Source organism: Tympanuchus pallidicinctus, unplaced genomic scaffold (genome assembly GCF_026119805.1).
Source record: "Tympanuchus pallidicinctus isolate F22 unplaced genomic scaffold, pur_lepc_1.0 scaffold5, whole genome shotgun sequence".
NCBI classification, from domain to species: domain Eukaryota; kingdom Metazoa; phylum Chordata; class Aves; order Galliformes; family Phasianidae; genus Tympanuchus; species Tympanuchus pallidicinctus.
The window spans coordinates 19,160,553-19,178,180 of record NW_026294769.1 but is presented as its reverse complement, the minus strand read 5'-3'; the positions used below and the strand labels follow the sequence as shown (position 1 = coordinate 19,178,180).

The window sequence follows — 17,628 nt, the reverse complement described above, 5'->3', positions numbered from 1 at the left end:
ATAGTTATATTTATTTACTTTATTTATTTATAAATACTTAAGTATTTACCTTGCAGTTGTAAATCTTAACTACGTCGGTATAAGCAAACTAATATGGATGGTGGAGAAAATGTTGCGTTTTTATAGTCCCCTGTGTCAAGCAGTTTATGTTCAGTCTGTACAAACGACAACATGAACCTTCTCCTACACTCCATTCCTGATAAAGCACATGATTATGATATGCTTAAAAACAAGGGGAACTGATTATAAAAACCAGATATCTGTGTATGTCAGCACTGATTTATTACAAAGAGGATAGCAGTCATGATGATTAGTCAAAGCAGTGTGGAATTTTTAAACAACGTGCTAATTTAAATGTACTCACGTTTTAAAGAGGGGACAAGCTCTGCATGCTTTCCTTAATTTCTTTTTCTTAGAATCTCAAAAATAACTTGCAAGAACATTCAGAAGTCACATAATAGGCACCTAGACTTCACACAGAGGCAAAAAGAGCACTTTCACAAGGGATGCAAGAACATTTATTAGAAAGGAACGTATTTTTACTGCAGGAGACGTTTGTAATGAACACATATATTAAAACAAAAAACCACATGGGTGGGAAAAATGAAACTAGTAAGGTATTTTTCAACCCTTATAATTATTTGCAATTGAAAGAATAATTACAAATCAATTTTAAAAGATTGTTGATTAGATGAACAGGAAAAAGAAATAATTTAAATGTTTGCCTTTAGGGAAAAATGACTGGCACAACTGTATTGGCACAGGGGGTAACAGTGCAGCTGTAAATATGTCCAGGCAGGAGTAGCATGTACAGAGGGTGCTATTCAAGCACCTCTGCAATTAGAGTAATTATGCTGCTGGGATTCTGCTACTGAGTTTTCCCAAGCAGCCTTTACCCTTAAGCTGCAACTTCCCTGCAAAACCTGCAGCAATTTGATTCTCGTACTGCAGTTTGTGAGCAGCAGTCTCCTTGGTGAAAAGTAGTTTGACTGGCAGTGGAAGAAGTCACTCTGGGAAACAGAAGTCAGCTGTGACAGCTGCAGAGTGCCTTCCTCATATTCTACCCCATCTGTTTATTGGCTGACAGGAAAAACAAGGTCCTACTCCTCAGCTAGGTGCTTCTGCAGCACTTGGAATAACCAAAATAGTGCTAGAGCGAGTCTGCACTTGGACATGATGCTTCAGCAATAGAGGAGACAATTGCATACAAAAGGAAGGAAATGGCAAAATCCCAAGCATGCAAACAAAAGCCTCATCTCCTCAACATCTTATTTTCCAAAAATCCTGTTTATGAATTCAGTTCAATTATTCTATGTTATTTTAGTTTATGAGTTCAGATTCAACCACTGAATCAGTCAAACTGATTCAATTTACCTCCTGAAACCAGGCCACTACATACAAACTGCTACAATCTGGTGAGCAGTGATTTTGAAATTGAAGCTATATTTGTTGTTCCTCTGTTTATTTTCATCACTCGTCATTCCTTTATAAGCTGTGCACTTCACGACAATGCTGGCCAGCCCTGGATCCTTCACAGAAGGGGCAGAGTAATTCAGTGGAGGAACAAGAGCTGAAGTCTCATTTTCTGATGGTTCTTGGGTGAGGGAGTTTTCACCCTGAATACCAAAAGAAATTCGCTTTCAGATCTTGGTATTTTGAAACAGATAAGAAAAGTTATTTCAAGAAATTTTGCCAAATATGCTAAAATACAAGTAAATTTTCAGAACATATACGTAGTGCTCTATAAGGAGACAAGGTGACATATAGCAAGCCTGATTTCAGTCTGAAGTTTTCCACATGTCTATTTCCTATTCTGAAACGGATTTCTTTGCTGACAATTGCTCAAGGAATACGACCCCAGACCAATACAATCTGGAAACCAAACAAGAGAGTCTCGCGGTCATTTTAAATATGAGCAATTTATATACAAGATTTACCACAGTCAAATCAAACGGAAATCAAAGACAGTGAAAGGTAACAGAATAATGCTATTAATGTCCCACTTGTGCCATAACCTCACCTTTCAAAAATGAAATAATGGAATAGATCTGACGAACAGTTGACACTAAAGACAACATTACCTCGTACCTAGCACTGCTCCAGCCCAAATGGACTCAGCAAATAACAAGTCCACTTACAACAATAAACAGAGCAGCAATTGAAACTTAATCGTTAGGAGTTCACCAACACATTTCTCTACCTAATAGACTGCAGCTCCCCTAATCCACCCAGTGCCAGAGCTACGCTACAGCATGGACCTAAGATCATAGTCTTCTCTGTTAAAACCTCAAACATCAGTGCAGAACTGCTGAAATCAACAGAGACCTGTGCTGAAAAAAAGGAGCTCCTGCAAGTCAAAAAAAAAAAAAGTCAAAGCAAGTTAAGAGTCACCATGTTCTGATACATGCTCAAGGAATCCCACTTAAAGAACAGAAAAGGTTTCCAAATATGAAGTATCTATTTCAGAAACATCAGCACTTTCATTTCATCTCCTCTCGCTTCAGTGAAATGAAGTCTGTTTGCAGTAATGTCACTGAGGTGACTCAGTCAGGTGTCCAACACCTAACACTCTTTTTTCCAGAGGCATTCAATCGCTTTTCCCACAGTCAAAGGTTAAGTAGAAAATCTGATAACGGTATTTTAGAACAGAAATCAGAACTCTCATGAATTCCCTTCATTTTCAGCCAATCAACAACCTGACGTAGCTGTAGTGTTCACTGCAAGGGGATTGGACTAGATGACCTTCAGAGGACCCTTCCAACTCTAAGGATTCTGTGATTCTATGAATTTCTGTGGAAGTCACCTCAGATGAGAAGAGATCTAGAAGTATTTTTGCAACAGTGGCCCTACACGTGTTTGTTTAGTCTCTAAAACATCGATTTCTGCTGCAATCTTCCATGACAGAATTACCATGGCTTTCCATGATCAATATCACACACATCAGTAAATCTAAGATGATGCAGCAAGGGGAAAAAAAAAAAAAAAAAAATTGGAAAAAAAAAAAAAAAAAGGAAAACAAAACCCAAACTACTGTAGATGGCAGCTACTAAACCACTCAGACTAATTTAAAGTTCCTGTTGGATGGAGATGCTGCTTTCTAACTGGCAGAAAAATTGTTCCTTCTAATTAAGTAGGAATATTAGAAGGTCAACAGAAAGCCAAGTTTTTATTGGCTTTTTATAGGGGAGGCTTTAGAGAGTGAGCCTGCTATGAACAGCTCTGGAAATAAAGGGCAGCATTATCGTGGCTGTTCTCTGCTTGTGAGCAACTGCAGTCTTGTCACCACCAGGATGTTTCTGTGCAAGTACCAGGGTGTGCACACCAGTGTACACTGGTCCTTTTCACTTCTATTTCCCTCACCAAAAACAGACACTCAGATGTGACTTTCTGCTGTGTAGTTCCCTGTCAGTGCTTTCCCTCTCCACTTTCCACATCACCGTCAGATTCATTTTCAGACCCGCGGACATAGTTAGAAGTGTCATACATTAGTCTGAAGCATTATGCAGATTAACTCAGCACAGAACTAAAATCATGTTGTCATGGTCACGAGAGCACGACTTGCAGGGAGTGTTTATAATCTGCCGTTTTATTCTCTGGCACAGTCCTTTCCTGGTGGGCTTACTGCTGCTCAGCTCCCTGTATAATGCTTTCACATCTAGGTTCAGTACAAACCAAGTTTGATACTTGTGAGAACTCAGCTCTACTTAAAGCAAAGCTAAAGGAAAGATCTGTGTAGAAAAGCAGGGTCTGTTGTAGAACATGGGGAAATGGTTTCAAACTAAAGAGTGAAGATTTAGATTGGATATGAGGAAGAAGTTTTGTGTTTTGTTTTGTGGGTTTTTTTTGTTTTTTTTTTTTTACAAGTGGCATAAATATAAATACATACATATTTATACAAATATAAATATATATATATATATATATATATATATATAAAACTTTCTCTTAAAAAAAATAATCAGTCTTGATGTTTCTAGGTATATATTCTCAAAATAAGTGGTAGAAAAATTCACTCTGGTTTTATTCTAGCCATGACATCAAAATGAGTCACAGTGTAATTAAACTTTAATGCCAACATCTGTTTCAGATAAGGAGACAGTGGAGCAGTTGGCCCACGGAGGGTTCTATGGCTTATTATTCTATGGTTTATTTCACTCAAATCAAGATTCAGCTCAGCAAACTGGAAATGGGACAACAGCAACATTCTAACTACTTTCCCCAAAACAATGATCTTTCAGAAGCACTTGTAATTCATTTGCAGCTCAAATCCTGCCTTATCCAAACTGATTGCTACATAAGGACCAGTGATGGAAAACACTAAGGATTCTGCTGCTTCTGTGCAAACAGAAAACTTCCTTAGGCTACAGCCTGCTATCAGGACAAAGGCAGCAAAATGTACTTGGAAAGGAATAACTTGTGTTCATGGTTAGCTAATTAGCAGAAGACCACAATCACCACAGAGCACCATGTGACAGTGGGCAAGCCTTCTCCATCCTAACTTTTACAATTAGCCACAATGTGTGCTGGGGATAACAATAGGATGTTGAACGTCTATTGTGCTTCCACCCATCACTCAGACAGACTCACTCTTACTGAATAAACAAGGGGAAAAAATTCAGCAGATCCTGCTCACTGTATAGCAACCATTAAAATCATGAATAAGTCATTTACTGTGCAGTTATTGTGTTGATAAACTACAGTGAGCGCACACCATTGGGTCAGCACTGCTGAAAGTGCAGCAGGCATCACTTGTCTCCAGTCCCTGCCTATGATAACAAATACAGTAACAAAATCAGTCCCCATAACAGAGAGAAAAACCCCAGGCCTCTTATAGACATGCAGATTGGGTGTGGTAAAGATCAGAGAAAAAAACATTGGGATCACACTTGTTAAACAGCCCTATAGCTTGTGCACTAATTGCATGTAAACATCAGAGCCATATTAGAGGCAATCTCGCATGTCTATGTGCTACCATAGAGCAGTGTGGTAATTGTGCTTGCATATTAACTAGTTAGAAACCCAGGAGCTACCACTGCTGTTTGATGCACCAAATGGTTGGAAGAAATAAAACTTGAATATTATTATTAAAAAAATCCATAAAGATGACTGGTCCTAATGAACCACAACTAACTACAGATATAGCATCAAAATGCAAACCTCTATACTTTAAAAAAAGCTTTAAATCCTAAAATAACAACAAAAAGGTCAACCACCTTCTGGATCAGAAATCCTCTGGGTCTTTTTCTACCTCAACAGTTCTCTAATGCATATGTTACAGGATGAGGTGCCCTATGCACAGCTAGCAAGAAGTGTTTTGATATACAAGATCTTGCAAGAACGGAATTTCAACCCTTTCCCCAAATAAAAGCTTTAGGTGAGATAAACAAACAAATAAAAAAAAAACGAACAACCAAACCAAAGGAAAGGATACAAGCAGTGTTCATCAGGCACTTACCACTGCACAGAAAAAGTGACAAGCTATTTTTTGTTAAAATGTAAATCTCATTTCTTCCAGCTCAGGAAATTATTCCAGTCTTTCTGGTGCCATTTTGATAAAGAAATGCTCTCCAGAAGCAAGCAGGCCAAGACTTGCAAGAAATTGGGAACAGAAAAAAGATGGCGAAGGGAAGTGGAAATATGTGGACAGCTGGAACAACAGAATCATTGCTTAAGCTTATTATGAAAAACTATGAAAGACTAAATTCACCCATTTGCCTCTCATGCCAGAGGGAATAATTGCACAATGGTTAAAACATACATTTTAGGACAATCTGCTATCTCACAGGATTGATTTTTTCATCTCAGCTTGCCATTATTTTGCATTAAAGTCACAGTTTGCATCCCACAATCAATGATGGCTACAATGAGAGAAACTCTCTTGTAAGAAGGTCACTGAACAACAATAACACACAGCTTTTAGCAGGTTCCTATCACTGTCACATCACCTCCTGAGAGAGGGTTTGTGTAGCTGCTAAATTCTTTTAAGCTCCTCCTTTTGCATTCTGCCCCTTCTCCTTTTAAATGAGATTCTAAAAGCAAAAATGAATGCTAGAAGCATACATGAAATCCATACAGGTTTTGCACATAAGTATATACATGCCCACCTCCTTATATTCTTATATTCTGTACAGCCACTTGTAAGAGATGAACACTGCCTATTGTTTCCAGGGAATATGCTTTATTTATTGTCATTACATCCCAAACAGAATGGGAAAATGAGAAAGAGAAAGAAAATCCAACCCCAAACCAGAACTTTGCCTTCAATGTCAGCATCCAAAAAAACCCCAAACTGTTCCAGACATGGACATGGTGGGACAGCAGCAGCTGTGGCAACACTTGTACCACATTAAGGCCAACAGCAGCAATGCCTACATCTGTCAAAATATTGCAGATGGCAACCCAGTGGAGACAGAAGTTCTTCAACCTGCAAAGGGTTATACAAATACCCACAGGAGTTCAATGCGTAGGACACATAAGCGGGTGTCAGCATAAGTAATGAATCAGGGTCAGGCAGGGTTGCTGTGGAATTGTGCTGACTGCACAGTTTTGAGGTATTTCCCTGAGCTCTGCATACAAAAGTGACCTTGGGACCTAACCCAGAGCTGCAGCTAAAAATGGCAGAACAACAGACAATGCTCTGCTCAGTGTTGTTTTGCCAAATTCACAGTAAAGTGATCTCCTGATCCATTTCTTCAAATGCACAGGGCTCTACCCAGCCATTTCATTTCTCTCTGCTACACTGAGTCATTCGTGATCCTTTTCTGACTGGTTGCAACAGCAACAATGTTGACTATGTGCAAGTTTAACAGAAGTCTGGAGCAGCGCAACACTATAGATCAAGAGCACAGATGAATATTCAGTGTAGAACAGACAACAGAAGGGTGTGGGGTGTCACAAGCAAATCCTTTCAATGCACAAACAAAACTAACTCCCGTTAATTCAGAATTTGATAGTTGCACATACGACTACCATACAGACTCAATTCCCTTTCTCTTCCATATCCTTCCATATCCTACACTTAGTCTCCATTTCTTCATTCTGTTTGTGTTAAAAGTTCATCACCTCTGAGAATTAGTGCTCTGAAACACAGCACATTTCTGACGCTTTTCTTTTTTTTTTAGTAAAACATCTGGTACAATGAGCCTCCATTGTTGCTGAGGACGTTTCAGCCAAGTCCCAGTATAACAAAGTAATATCAAAAGAAAAACAAACAAACAAAAAATCTCAAAGCAAACAAAAAATACCTTCCAAAATAATAATTCCTGAATCCAGCTCATGAAGAAGAACAAAACAAAGATGTTCATGTTCATTCCCAAAAGGCCCTTCCACAGTAGTGGATCGATCTTTACTTGTATTTACTGAGAGCACTACTGGGTCTAGGAGATGTGAAAGAGATATCCACACTCTGTTCTTTATTACCACAGCATTTTCAGTCAATAACACTGTGTTTCCTGACAAAACAGTACTCAAACAACAAGCACTGCAGAAACCACACTTGCTCTAGAAGCAAATACTTCCTTGACAAAAACTCCATATAACAACCTTTAGGAACTGCACATACTGCTGTCTGCAGTACGAAGGTTCCCTTCTGACAGATCATATTTTCTGCTGGCCCAAGACAATACTAACCCAAGAAAGGGAAAAAAAAATAGAATGGAGTAAGGTTGCTGCCCCCAGGTGGCTAAGAGCAGAGGGGCAGCCACGAGGACCTCAGGGGGCCTGGATGCTTCTGAACCCCTTGAGATCATGCACAGAATAGAAAATCACAGTGAGAAAGAAGTGCAACAGCAATCAAGGCACAAGCATCCCCTTTCTTAAAGGGACTGCTTCAGACAGAAATGAAATTCATTGATTCCTCCTTTCCTATAGGAGGTGGCACTGTCCTGGTAAAAGCCACAGATAGTGGCTTTTTGTCCAAAATAAATAAAGCAAGCACAGAAGACAGTGATCCGTGGGGGAAAAAAAAATAAAATAAAATGCTGTGCTGCAGTCTGTCAAAAAGACTGGAGGCTATTTACAATTCCTAGGAAAAGCACTTCTAGGCAAAGAACTGAAGCTATAAATTAACCTGCTACTGGTGCACACTCATTATAATTAATATCACCAGAGAGAAGGAAAGAAGAAATGAAGGAAGGCTTGAAATGCACCAGGACAGAAGGAGAAACAGGAGAGCAGGGGACTATAAAACAACGAACACCTCACCTAGGGAAAGCTGTCTGAAGCTTATAATCACTTACCCTATATAAGATGGTTCTGAACTCTCAAAAAAAAAATTGCCCAGAACTGCAGGATAAGGCAGTTAAATACAACAGTGCCATTCTCAGACACATGAAACATATCTGCACACATTTCCTCCCTGACTCTCAGAGAGCCTCACACTAAAGTGAGTGCCTTTGCACCTCCAGCCTACTTTGAATTCTTCACTTAACCAGTTTACAGACTGTTTGGTCCATTTTGCCTCTTCCTTCTTAACAGCTTTCATCTAATTTAGAAAGCAAACCAACTGGACTTCTATTTGTAAAGTGGTAGAAGGATTGATAAAAGATGATGACTCTGTTTTGGATTCGCAAAGAAATTTTCCTCCTTGTGATGCCAAGCTAGCTAGCAAGGGTTGAATGCTGGTTTATCTTAGATAAGCAATTCAGCTTACAGATTTGGAACATGGAAATGTTTAGCAATTTGTTAGTAAATCATTACCTTTAAAGAACATTTAGGAAGTTGACTGCATGTCCACTTTTATAAATTAGCGAAAGAATTTATAGTAAGGGTATGTATCACTGTAGAATCATTGTAGAGTGAATTTAAACACAATCTACACACAGGACAGGTCTGTACAATCAAGTACTAGTTTAGTTTGATACAATTTCAGGCCAGCGATCAGTCTAATGTCGGATGCAGAGGCACTGTAAAAGCCTGAGTTTTTGCTGATAGAAAGAAGTAGGCTGATGTCACCCTCTCTACTGTCTCCATTTTCCTCAGAGGAAGAGAGTACTGGAGAGATTCACATTGAGAAAGGGCATAGTTTGGGACAAGCATTATACAGTGCTGTGGGGCCGCATAACCAGTAGAACTGGATCTACTGCAAATGACTGGCAGAGCAGATGTAGAGGAAATGAGATAACACTCTCACCGCAAAATTAATGAAGCATAAACCCAGTTCTTACATCCACTTGTGGATTCTTCAGCCACTGGCATTATCTGATCAGTGCTGGAAGCATTCATGCCAGGAATTCAGGCTCATGTGCTAATCACACTCCATTAACTCATGCAGGAAAGCAGATTTTAGCCAAAACCTGCCTAAATGGATATGCGTTGTTTCCACATATAGTAAGAAAGATTTAGTTATTCATGCTCTGCTCCTTCTGTACCTTGAAAGAAGGAAAATATTTCCTTACCGTGTTCATAAATAGTTGAATCATCCAAAATGTTAAGCTAGTCAGCCTTAATAAAATCCACGATTTTTACAGATGTAGTTTGCATGTCAAAACATAATGGAGCTAAATGTTACATTAACTGACAAACCCTTAGCCTTTACAGGAACTTTAGACTACTGCTTTTTTCCTGTGGATTTCTGTTAGCATAAAATCAATATAAAGTCAGAAAAACAAAAGGTTTGCTCTCACTTTTCCCAATCTTAATGCAGAATAAAGCTACATTTGGCCCCTTCTTACATGGTATGAAAGCTATCAGCAAAACCTATGGGGGGAAAAAAAACAACACACATACAGCTAACAAGATGAGGTCATCTAAAATCCGATGACCTCATAGGTCATCAGATAGTCTATCCATTTCTGCCACAAGTGGAACTGTATTGTATCAGTTTACACAGTAACTTATCTAATCTGCTTTTAAAGGCCCACAATGATGAATCTCCATCTGCTAAGATGATGAATACCAATGTCTCGCTATTCGTTTTAGGATTCCCCTACCCAACACAGGAGCCTGCTCACAAGTTGAAGAAATTACTGTTTGTTCTACCCATCATGGACAGAGAAAAGTTAACTTTCCCTCTCACTGCATACCATCCCTAACTTTGTTAAACACTTGCATTTAATCTTTTTTTAGATATATATTTCAGACCTTTGATTCCACCCATTTTCTTCTTGGTCTTTTCCTCAGCCTTTCCACTTCTTTTTGGAACTGTACTGCCCATTTCTGGAGGCTATTCACTAACAATCAGTAGTTGACAAGAGTCATTTTTTTTCTATTTCTCCGAAAAAAAAACAAAACAAAAACAACAAACCAATACAACAGCATACACACAAAACTAACTGATCAAGTAACATTTTCCAATGGTCTGAATAACTCACCAAATACTTCATTGTCCTCTGAAGACTGTTGTGTTAGTCTTGCTGCTTTCGGACTCTCCTTAGCCGCTTCCTCCACCTTGGTTTCAGCATTCTGTAAAACAAACCACTCCTTCAGATAGGTCCTCTTTTAAGGTGGTTAACCAGAAACATCCTTTGAATTTCTTAATTATGCAGGAATCACATTCTTAAATGAATACAGAAACATTAACATGAAGGGCTTTGCCATCTTTATAATTTCATGTGTATGTGTTTTTGCAAAATATTGAGGAAAATCACTCTTAGAAAACAATGGAGGAGGTTGTTGAGTGTTTTAAATGGAACATTCATTTATCTTTTTTTTTTTTTTGTCTCTCTACCTTATAGTCATTGTCTCTTCAGGCTCAATAATGAAACAGTAGAGAAAATTCCATGACACAGTATCTTCAATAGTGATTTCCTTGCACTTCAACTTAAACCATCACATTTGATAAGGATGTTGCTCCTCCCATCCCATACTTCATTTAGCTGGGATGCTACAAAAGCACTGTCAGAGTACAGCATATAACTTAGATGTGCATATATGTGCGTGTGGGAGATATATATACATATATTCAAAACAAAGCTGTGCATCTTTGACACCTTGCTCAGATTTTTACCACGTCTGCTTCACCTGTCTATTCACCAAGTGCACTGGAGAGAGAATTTAAGTGCACCTCTAATACCAGTGGCAAAATTCTCATTGAAATCAGTTTACCTATGTGCCTACCCATCACTAAAGACCTAGTCTTTGCAAAAATGTTAACAAATAAGATCAAATCCAGTTTCCAAATCCATCTTATTTTAAGTTGGCTGGGAGGAGAGTGGCACAGTGGAAATGGCATTTCTAAACTCTTCAGAACAATTGTATGTAATACGAATTTAGCAAATCCAATTTCTTTTCAAACATTTGATTTGTGGACTTTTAAAGATTTCTGCTTGACATTATTTCAATAAATTTGTCAGAGATAGAAATTTCTGTAAAAACAGCTTCACAATTGTACAGTACTAAGGTCACCCTTCCTACTTTCTCACACACTGAATCTCAGTTAGCAGCAATGAGTACGAAACGGTGATTTACAATTCACCCTCTTATTTTATCCAAACCACCACCCTCTATGTTTGAATAACAGAGTACCAGAGGACATAAGATGTAGGACTATAGAAGACATCTAAATTAGAATAAGAGTGAGACCTTAAAAACTACGACAAACTTCAAGTTTCCACCTTTCCCTCTCGTATTTCACTTTCTTTCTATTGACATTTCCCACTGTTGATGTACTGAACCAAGAACAAAGGGCACAAATATTTCTCCTGACAGAGGAAAGGTCAGCCAGATAAAGAGAGGTTCTACTGCTTGGTAGCAGCCATTCCTTTAACCAACTAAATGACCATCTGAAGCACAAGCACTTAATTAGTTCTGAAGCTAATTTGACAATTAGATATTTCTGGACTCAGGTTAATGCTACATAAGTCAGCAGTTTCAGAATTTGAGCTGCCAGAATTCAAAGCATTTCATCTCCTAATGAAAAAAGAATGAAAGTTGCAAAAGAAAAAACCTAACTCGTGGAACACTGAATTTTAAAGTTATATTGCTACTACAGAAAACTCTAAAGACAAAAGAAGCACCTCATGTTTTCAGTATGTTTTACTTTGGTACTCAGAAGAAATGTATATGCATGCTTGCAGCAATGTAGCTCATAAACCAGACGGCACTTGAGCGATGAATATGAATTGACTGATGCAATATTAAATATTACTAGGAGTTTAGTATGAGTTGGAGAAGAAAATAAAGCGCATGTGGTATGCCTATGCTTTTGAAACAACAGATACTGCTCTATTCAAGAGCATGCTCATTTATAAGACGTTTTCTGAGGCTTTGAAGAAATTGCCTTTATAAAATTTACAAATTCTGACTTACATTTTGGAACTGCTGCCATATACAGTCCATGAAAAATACTACTTAATGCCTCAGAACTTCAGCACACTTCCAACCTGCATGCAGCATCTTATCTCCCCTCGTTAAAAACTGCACAGAAGAGAGAAGAAAACAGTTCAACTAAGTCTGCCAACCTTCCTACTCAAGACAGCAGACAGATTTAGGGTATGAAAACTCAAAGGGATTCTGAAGAAAGACAGCAATCTGTTGGGAAAAAAAATAATGAACACAATACCTAAAAAGCTTATTGGTGGTGTCACAGCAGCAGAAAAGTGTTAGGGGAAAAAAAAAATAAAAAACAGAAAGAAAGGGACAGAATGGAAACTATGCTTCAGAGGAAAAATCATCTGTAGAAGTGTTCTTAAGGTACCAAACTGAACATCCCACACTGAAATCCACTAGTTATGAATCTCACAAAGCTGAGGAGACAGCCAGTTTTAGCATGTGTTCACTTCAGTTTGGTTTAACTGGCGTCTCTCAGGATGACAGCGGCATCCAGTCATAAACCAGCAGTGACTATACAGAAAGAAAACTTGCTCAGATAAACACAAGCACTGGAGCCTTCCTCAAAAAAAGTCATGTATTAACCACAGTGTGCAGGCACTGTCTATGCACATGAGATCCATGCCAAGGTCCATGGTGCCCAAACTGCTTTAGAGAACCAGCAGAAGCCACTGAATCAGTGAGCCACATAACAGAGTAGGGTTCTCTGTCCTATTTTAGTCGCACTGTAGTAAGCAGCTTAATTACATCATCTTTGTAAGAAATGGAGACCAGCTTTCTACTCTGAAGAAAGCAGAAGAGGATAGCTACTATGGCAGTGAGTCCAAAGCAAAAAGTCCCTAAAAACTGTGCCATCACCAAAAAGATAAAATTCATACATATAGAGCAAACCAAGTTCGCAGCTCTCCAAGATGAAGAGGACAACTGAAATCCTCATCAGAGCTACTGTTATAGGTTGTATAACGACAGCACTTGTCAGCTCAATTTCAGGAGTACGATACACTGGATGTGATTGGGTAAAGCTGGAGGAAAAGAGTTGCTATTTCTCATGCTCTTGTTCTTCATGGGAAATGCCTGGGTCATGAACTTGCTGCAACAAGTACTCAATAGACAGTGACTACAAATGATTTGTCATACTATGCACTTTCTAGGGAGATGTTAACATCCATTCCTCTAAACACATGTTTTTAGCATTCTCAGATAAGTCAGAAATACAAGTTCTGAAATATTTTGGGTTGAGCTAAATCACAGTGAAAACTACATGGTAACTCTGGCTCCCTGAATAAGCTGCATTGCTGGTGTTGACAGATGTCAGCTCCCAGATGTCAACAGTAAAGTTGCCTCAGAATATAAGTCTAAAATATGACAAGACATGGCACAATGTTAATCTGTTCGGCGTAGCTCCTTAAACAAAATGCTAGCCCTAAAAAAAGAAGAAGAAAAAGAAAGAAGTCTTTAGAATACTTACTTTGCTTTTTTATTTGCACTGAAATTAAAGTGTCATCATTATTGATCAAGCTACTATTTTATAACCAAATATGGTACATGAAAAATCACAGCAAAAAAATCATTAATGATGCAGATATTCTAAAGAAAATTTCTATTATAAAACAGATATTTAAAAGGCAAGACATACCCACTTGTTTGTTTTTTTTCTTCTAGTGTCCTAAAAACTTTCAGGTGTCTCAACCGCTCCAAACAATTAACAAAAAAATTCAAAACTTATTCCTTCAGAATGCTTGAGCTGTTCCAGGATGGATTCGTTATCTAAAGTTACAAAGCACTATTGGAGCTTATAAAATAAAGCTCCTTTGTACCAATCATAGTAATTCTATCTAGATATGACTTTCAGGTTGAGCACTCAATGCGCTTTCAGGACAGACTGGTAAAATAAGTTTATTTTATAGAATTACTGGTTATATCTGATTTGGGCCTATAGATCTTTATTTCCTATACCTACATATCTGTATATCTTTATCAGTGATTTGGATGAGGGGATCGAGTTCAGTAAGTTTGCAGACAACACCAAGTTGGGTGGGAGTGTTGATCTGCGAGAGGGTAGAAAGGCACTACAGAGGGACCTGGATAGACTGAATCGATGGGCCAGGTTAAACTGTATGAGTTTCACTAGGGCCAAATGTCGGGTCCCGCATTTTGGCCACAATAACCCAAGGCAACTCTACAGGCTTGGGGAGGAGTGGCCAGGAAGCTGCCTGACAGAAAGGGGCCTTTGTGTACTGATGAACAGTCGGCTGAATATGAGCCAGCAGTGTGCCCAGGTGGCCAAGAAAGCCAATGGCATCCTGGCGTGTATCAGCTGTGGTGAGCAGGACTAGGGAAGTCATTCTGCCCCTGTACTCGGCACTGGTGAGGCCTCACCTCAAGTACTGTGTTCAGTTTTGGGCACCTCAGTACAGAAAGGACACTGAGGTGCTGGAGCAGGTCCAAAGAAAGGCAACAAGGCTGCTGAAGGGCTTGGAGGATATGCCCTCCAAGGAGCAACTCTAGGAACTGGGGCTGTTTAGTCTGGGGAAGAGGAGGCTAAGGGAAGACCTTATTTCTCTCTTCAAATACCTGAAAGGTGATAGCAGTGAGAGCGAAGTTGGTTTCTTCTCACTGGTGACAGGACGAGGGGAAATGGCCTCAAGTTGCTCCAGGGTAAGTGTAGGTTGGATATCAGGAAAAATTTCTTTACAGAAAGGGTTGTTAAGCACTGGAATAGGCTCCCAAGGGAGGTGGTTGAGTCACCATCTCTGATATGTTTAAAAACTATTTGGATGTGGTGCTCGGGGACATGATTTAGCAGAGGGTTGTTAGTTACGGTAGTATGGTTGGGTGAGGTTGGTACTTGATGATCTTTAAGGTCTTTGCCAACCTGAGCGATTCCATGATTCAATGATTCTATATTTCAGTAAGTTCACAGAAGCTCTCTCTCTCTTCCTCTCTCCGAAGTATCACTACAAAAATTCACTTCAAACTGGAATCCAAGTAAATAGTCCTGAGATGAGACAAACAATTTGCATGTGCTTTACCTCAGGGAATTGACAAAGATCCCCCAACTCTGCAGCTGCTCGGATATCAGAAGAGAATCTACAGGACCTATTGACCCAGTTTCCCACTGTAGCAGACCACTATCTCTTTGTGACTCAGTTTATCCGCTTTCCATCAAAGCTGTTGGATCATATTATAGTGAGCAAATGAACACTGCAGTCTCCGTGTTATATAATATTTAAGAATTTTGATAGGTAAATATAGAAATAACTGGTAGCTATCAAAATATTTGCCACCAACTAATATCATTATCAAAATCACATTTTGGCTATGTACGCATTAGTGCAAGAAGGCCATATTGTTATTGTTGTTATTACTATCATTACTTTGTTCCTATCAATGCCTATTTAAAGGATCTTTACTTGAATGGGAAATAAGAAATACTGAGTTACAATGAACTGTGCAGTAACAGACCAAGTTAGAAACTACAATAAAGCATATGGCATTTACTGAAGCAGCTTATTTCCTCAAAGAAAACAGGACTCAGAAATGAAGAATTGTACTCTTGAGTGCTTAAGCCAAACTTTAAGCCACCTTGCCATTTTTGCATATTAACTAGAAAGGTCTTGCTTCTTTTCCTTTAACCATACAACTGTTACTTAAGGACTTCATTTTGCAAAGGAAAAACACACAGATATGTCAAAACTTCTCATCAGAAGCCAAATAAGTATTCAACAAGAAAGATTAGTGTTATATTCAAAAGAGAATTAAAAAAAAAACAATAATAATCCGAAAGTAGAGTTTTATACTATTTATATTGTTAGCGCTCACATTCCCATTCCCGTCTCTTGCAACCAGAGAGTGTGTTAGCTTCATCTTGATGGCAGACATGAAAATAGACTTAAGTTTCCTTTCTTTTCAGTACAACACTGACATAAAAAGCTATAACCGCAGAAATAACAAAAAAACAGCACTACAAACTGTGTATGCACAAACAATTGCTTTGGCATCATATCCATCTGTCCATTCACATCTGTTCTTTATTCATTTCTGTCCATAGTAGGTCACCTTTCCTGCACTTTAAGTGGTAAAACGTGATTCCTCCCCTATTACTAAATTTACAAAATTATTTTAATATAAACAACTGACACCACTTTAAAAGACAGACAAAAATTTCAAGCTGATGAAAACAGATTTGACTGCCAATAAGCCTCCATTTCAGAAGGATAGAAAAAGCATAAATTGCTGCAGGCAATAATAATCTTAATAATGTAATCTGTAGCCATAGCAGTAAATTGAGCAACTTCAGGCTCAACTGAAGAACTCAGGAAACCATTCCTGATATTTCACTTCTTCAGTGATATTCATCTAATTTCTATAACGTAAGTCTGCCTTCCATTTAATCTTCACATAATGGATGCATATTGGCCAGGTTACAGTACACCCTTAGGACACTGTATATATTGCCTTTTCTCAGCAGACCTAACTGACCTTCTAGAGTTCCAGTGGGGAAGAAAAGCAAATCTTTAAATCATAGCTACAATGTGGCTTCAAATTATGATAACATGATAGAGAGGCATTATCATCATTAATAAGTCTGACATGCGCAAACATTTTTCTAAATAAAGAATATAGCTGAACTGGGTAGAAGTTGCAGGGCTCCAGTCTCTCTTAACAGGGATAATTTTCTTTGCTGCTATGTCATCATGTTCTGCATCCCCAGATTAAGTACTGATGCTGGTATTATCATATAAGTCTCATCAGAATGAGTCAGAAAAGTTTCATATTATTTCCTTTTCAAGGACTTCATCAGTACCACACAACTGAACATACTGTGGTCAACCCTGGATAGCAAGAATTCACAGCACGCTGCCTGTCCTCCAAGTAGCCAGAGATCTTCTGTATCTGAATTAATAAATGTATTCAAGCACCTTCTTGAAGTCAGTCATTAATTCCTCTTGAATGTAGAGATTCATCATCCATTCCATTAATACAGCAACCTCATACACCTATCTACTGCCATCATGCACAACACAACTATACCAGACAGAAGTTGGACTCACATTATCTCCAGAGCTTTGAGTTCTTGAAAATGTTCCAGGGAACTCTTACATCAGATCCTCCTTCATTCCCCACCAGCCATGAAAATTTCATAATTTTCTCAATCATTTTCAAATAAATAAACTACTTTTTCAAACAGCCAGCTAATCCCAACCATCATCTCCAGTTTTCTAGTAGACCTCATGTTGTCAGTTCCATTTTCATTTCTACAGATTCTTTACATCCCATTTCTGAAATGTAATACTTGAAATATCCTCTATTCAATGACTTCTATATAGCACAATTATTTTTATGTTCCTGCATGTCAAA

The 17,628-nt window shown here is 38.5% G+C and overlaps 1 protein-coding gene across 3 annotated transcripts in view; it reads right to left on the bottom strand.

The window, feature by feature from the left end:
* Positions 1-17,628, bottom strand: part of MBP (myelin basic protein) — a 105,264-nt gene that overhangs the window by 40,651 nt on the left and 46,985 nt on the right. For all 3 annotated transcript variants that reach the window (XM_052703763.1, XM_052703766.1, XM_052703765.1), the window contains exon 3: positions 10,311-10,401. In XM_052703763.1, the coding sequence (XP_052559723.1) occupies positions 10,311-10,401 (91 nt within the window). The remainder of the gene's footprint in view (positions 1-10,310; positions 10,402-17,628) is intronic.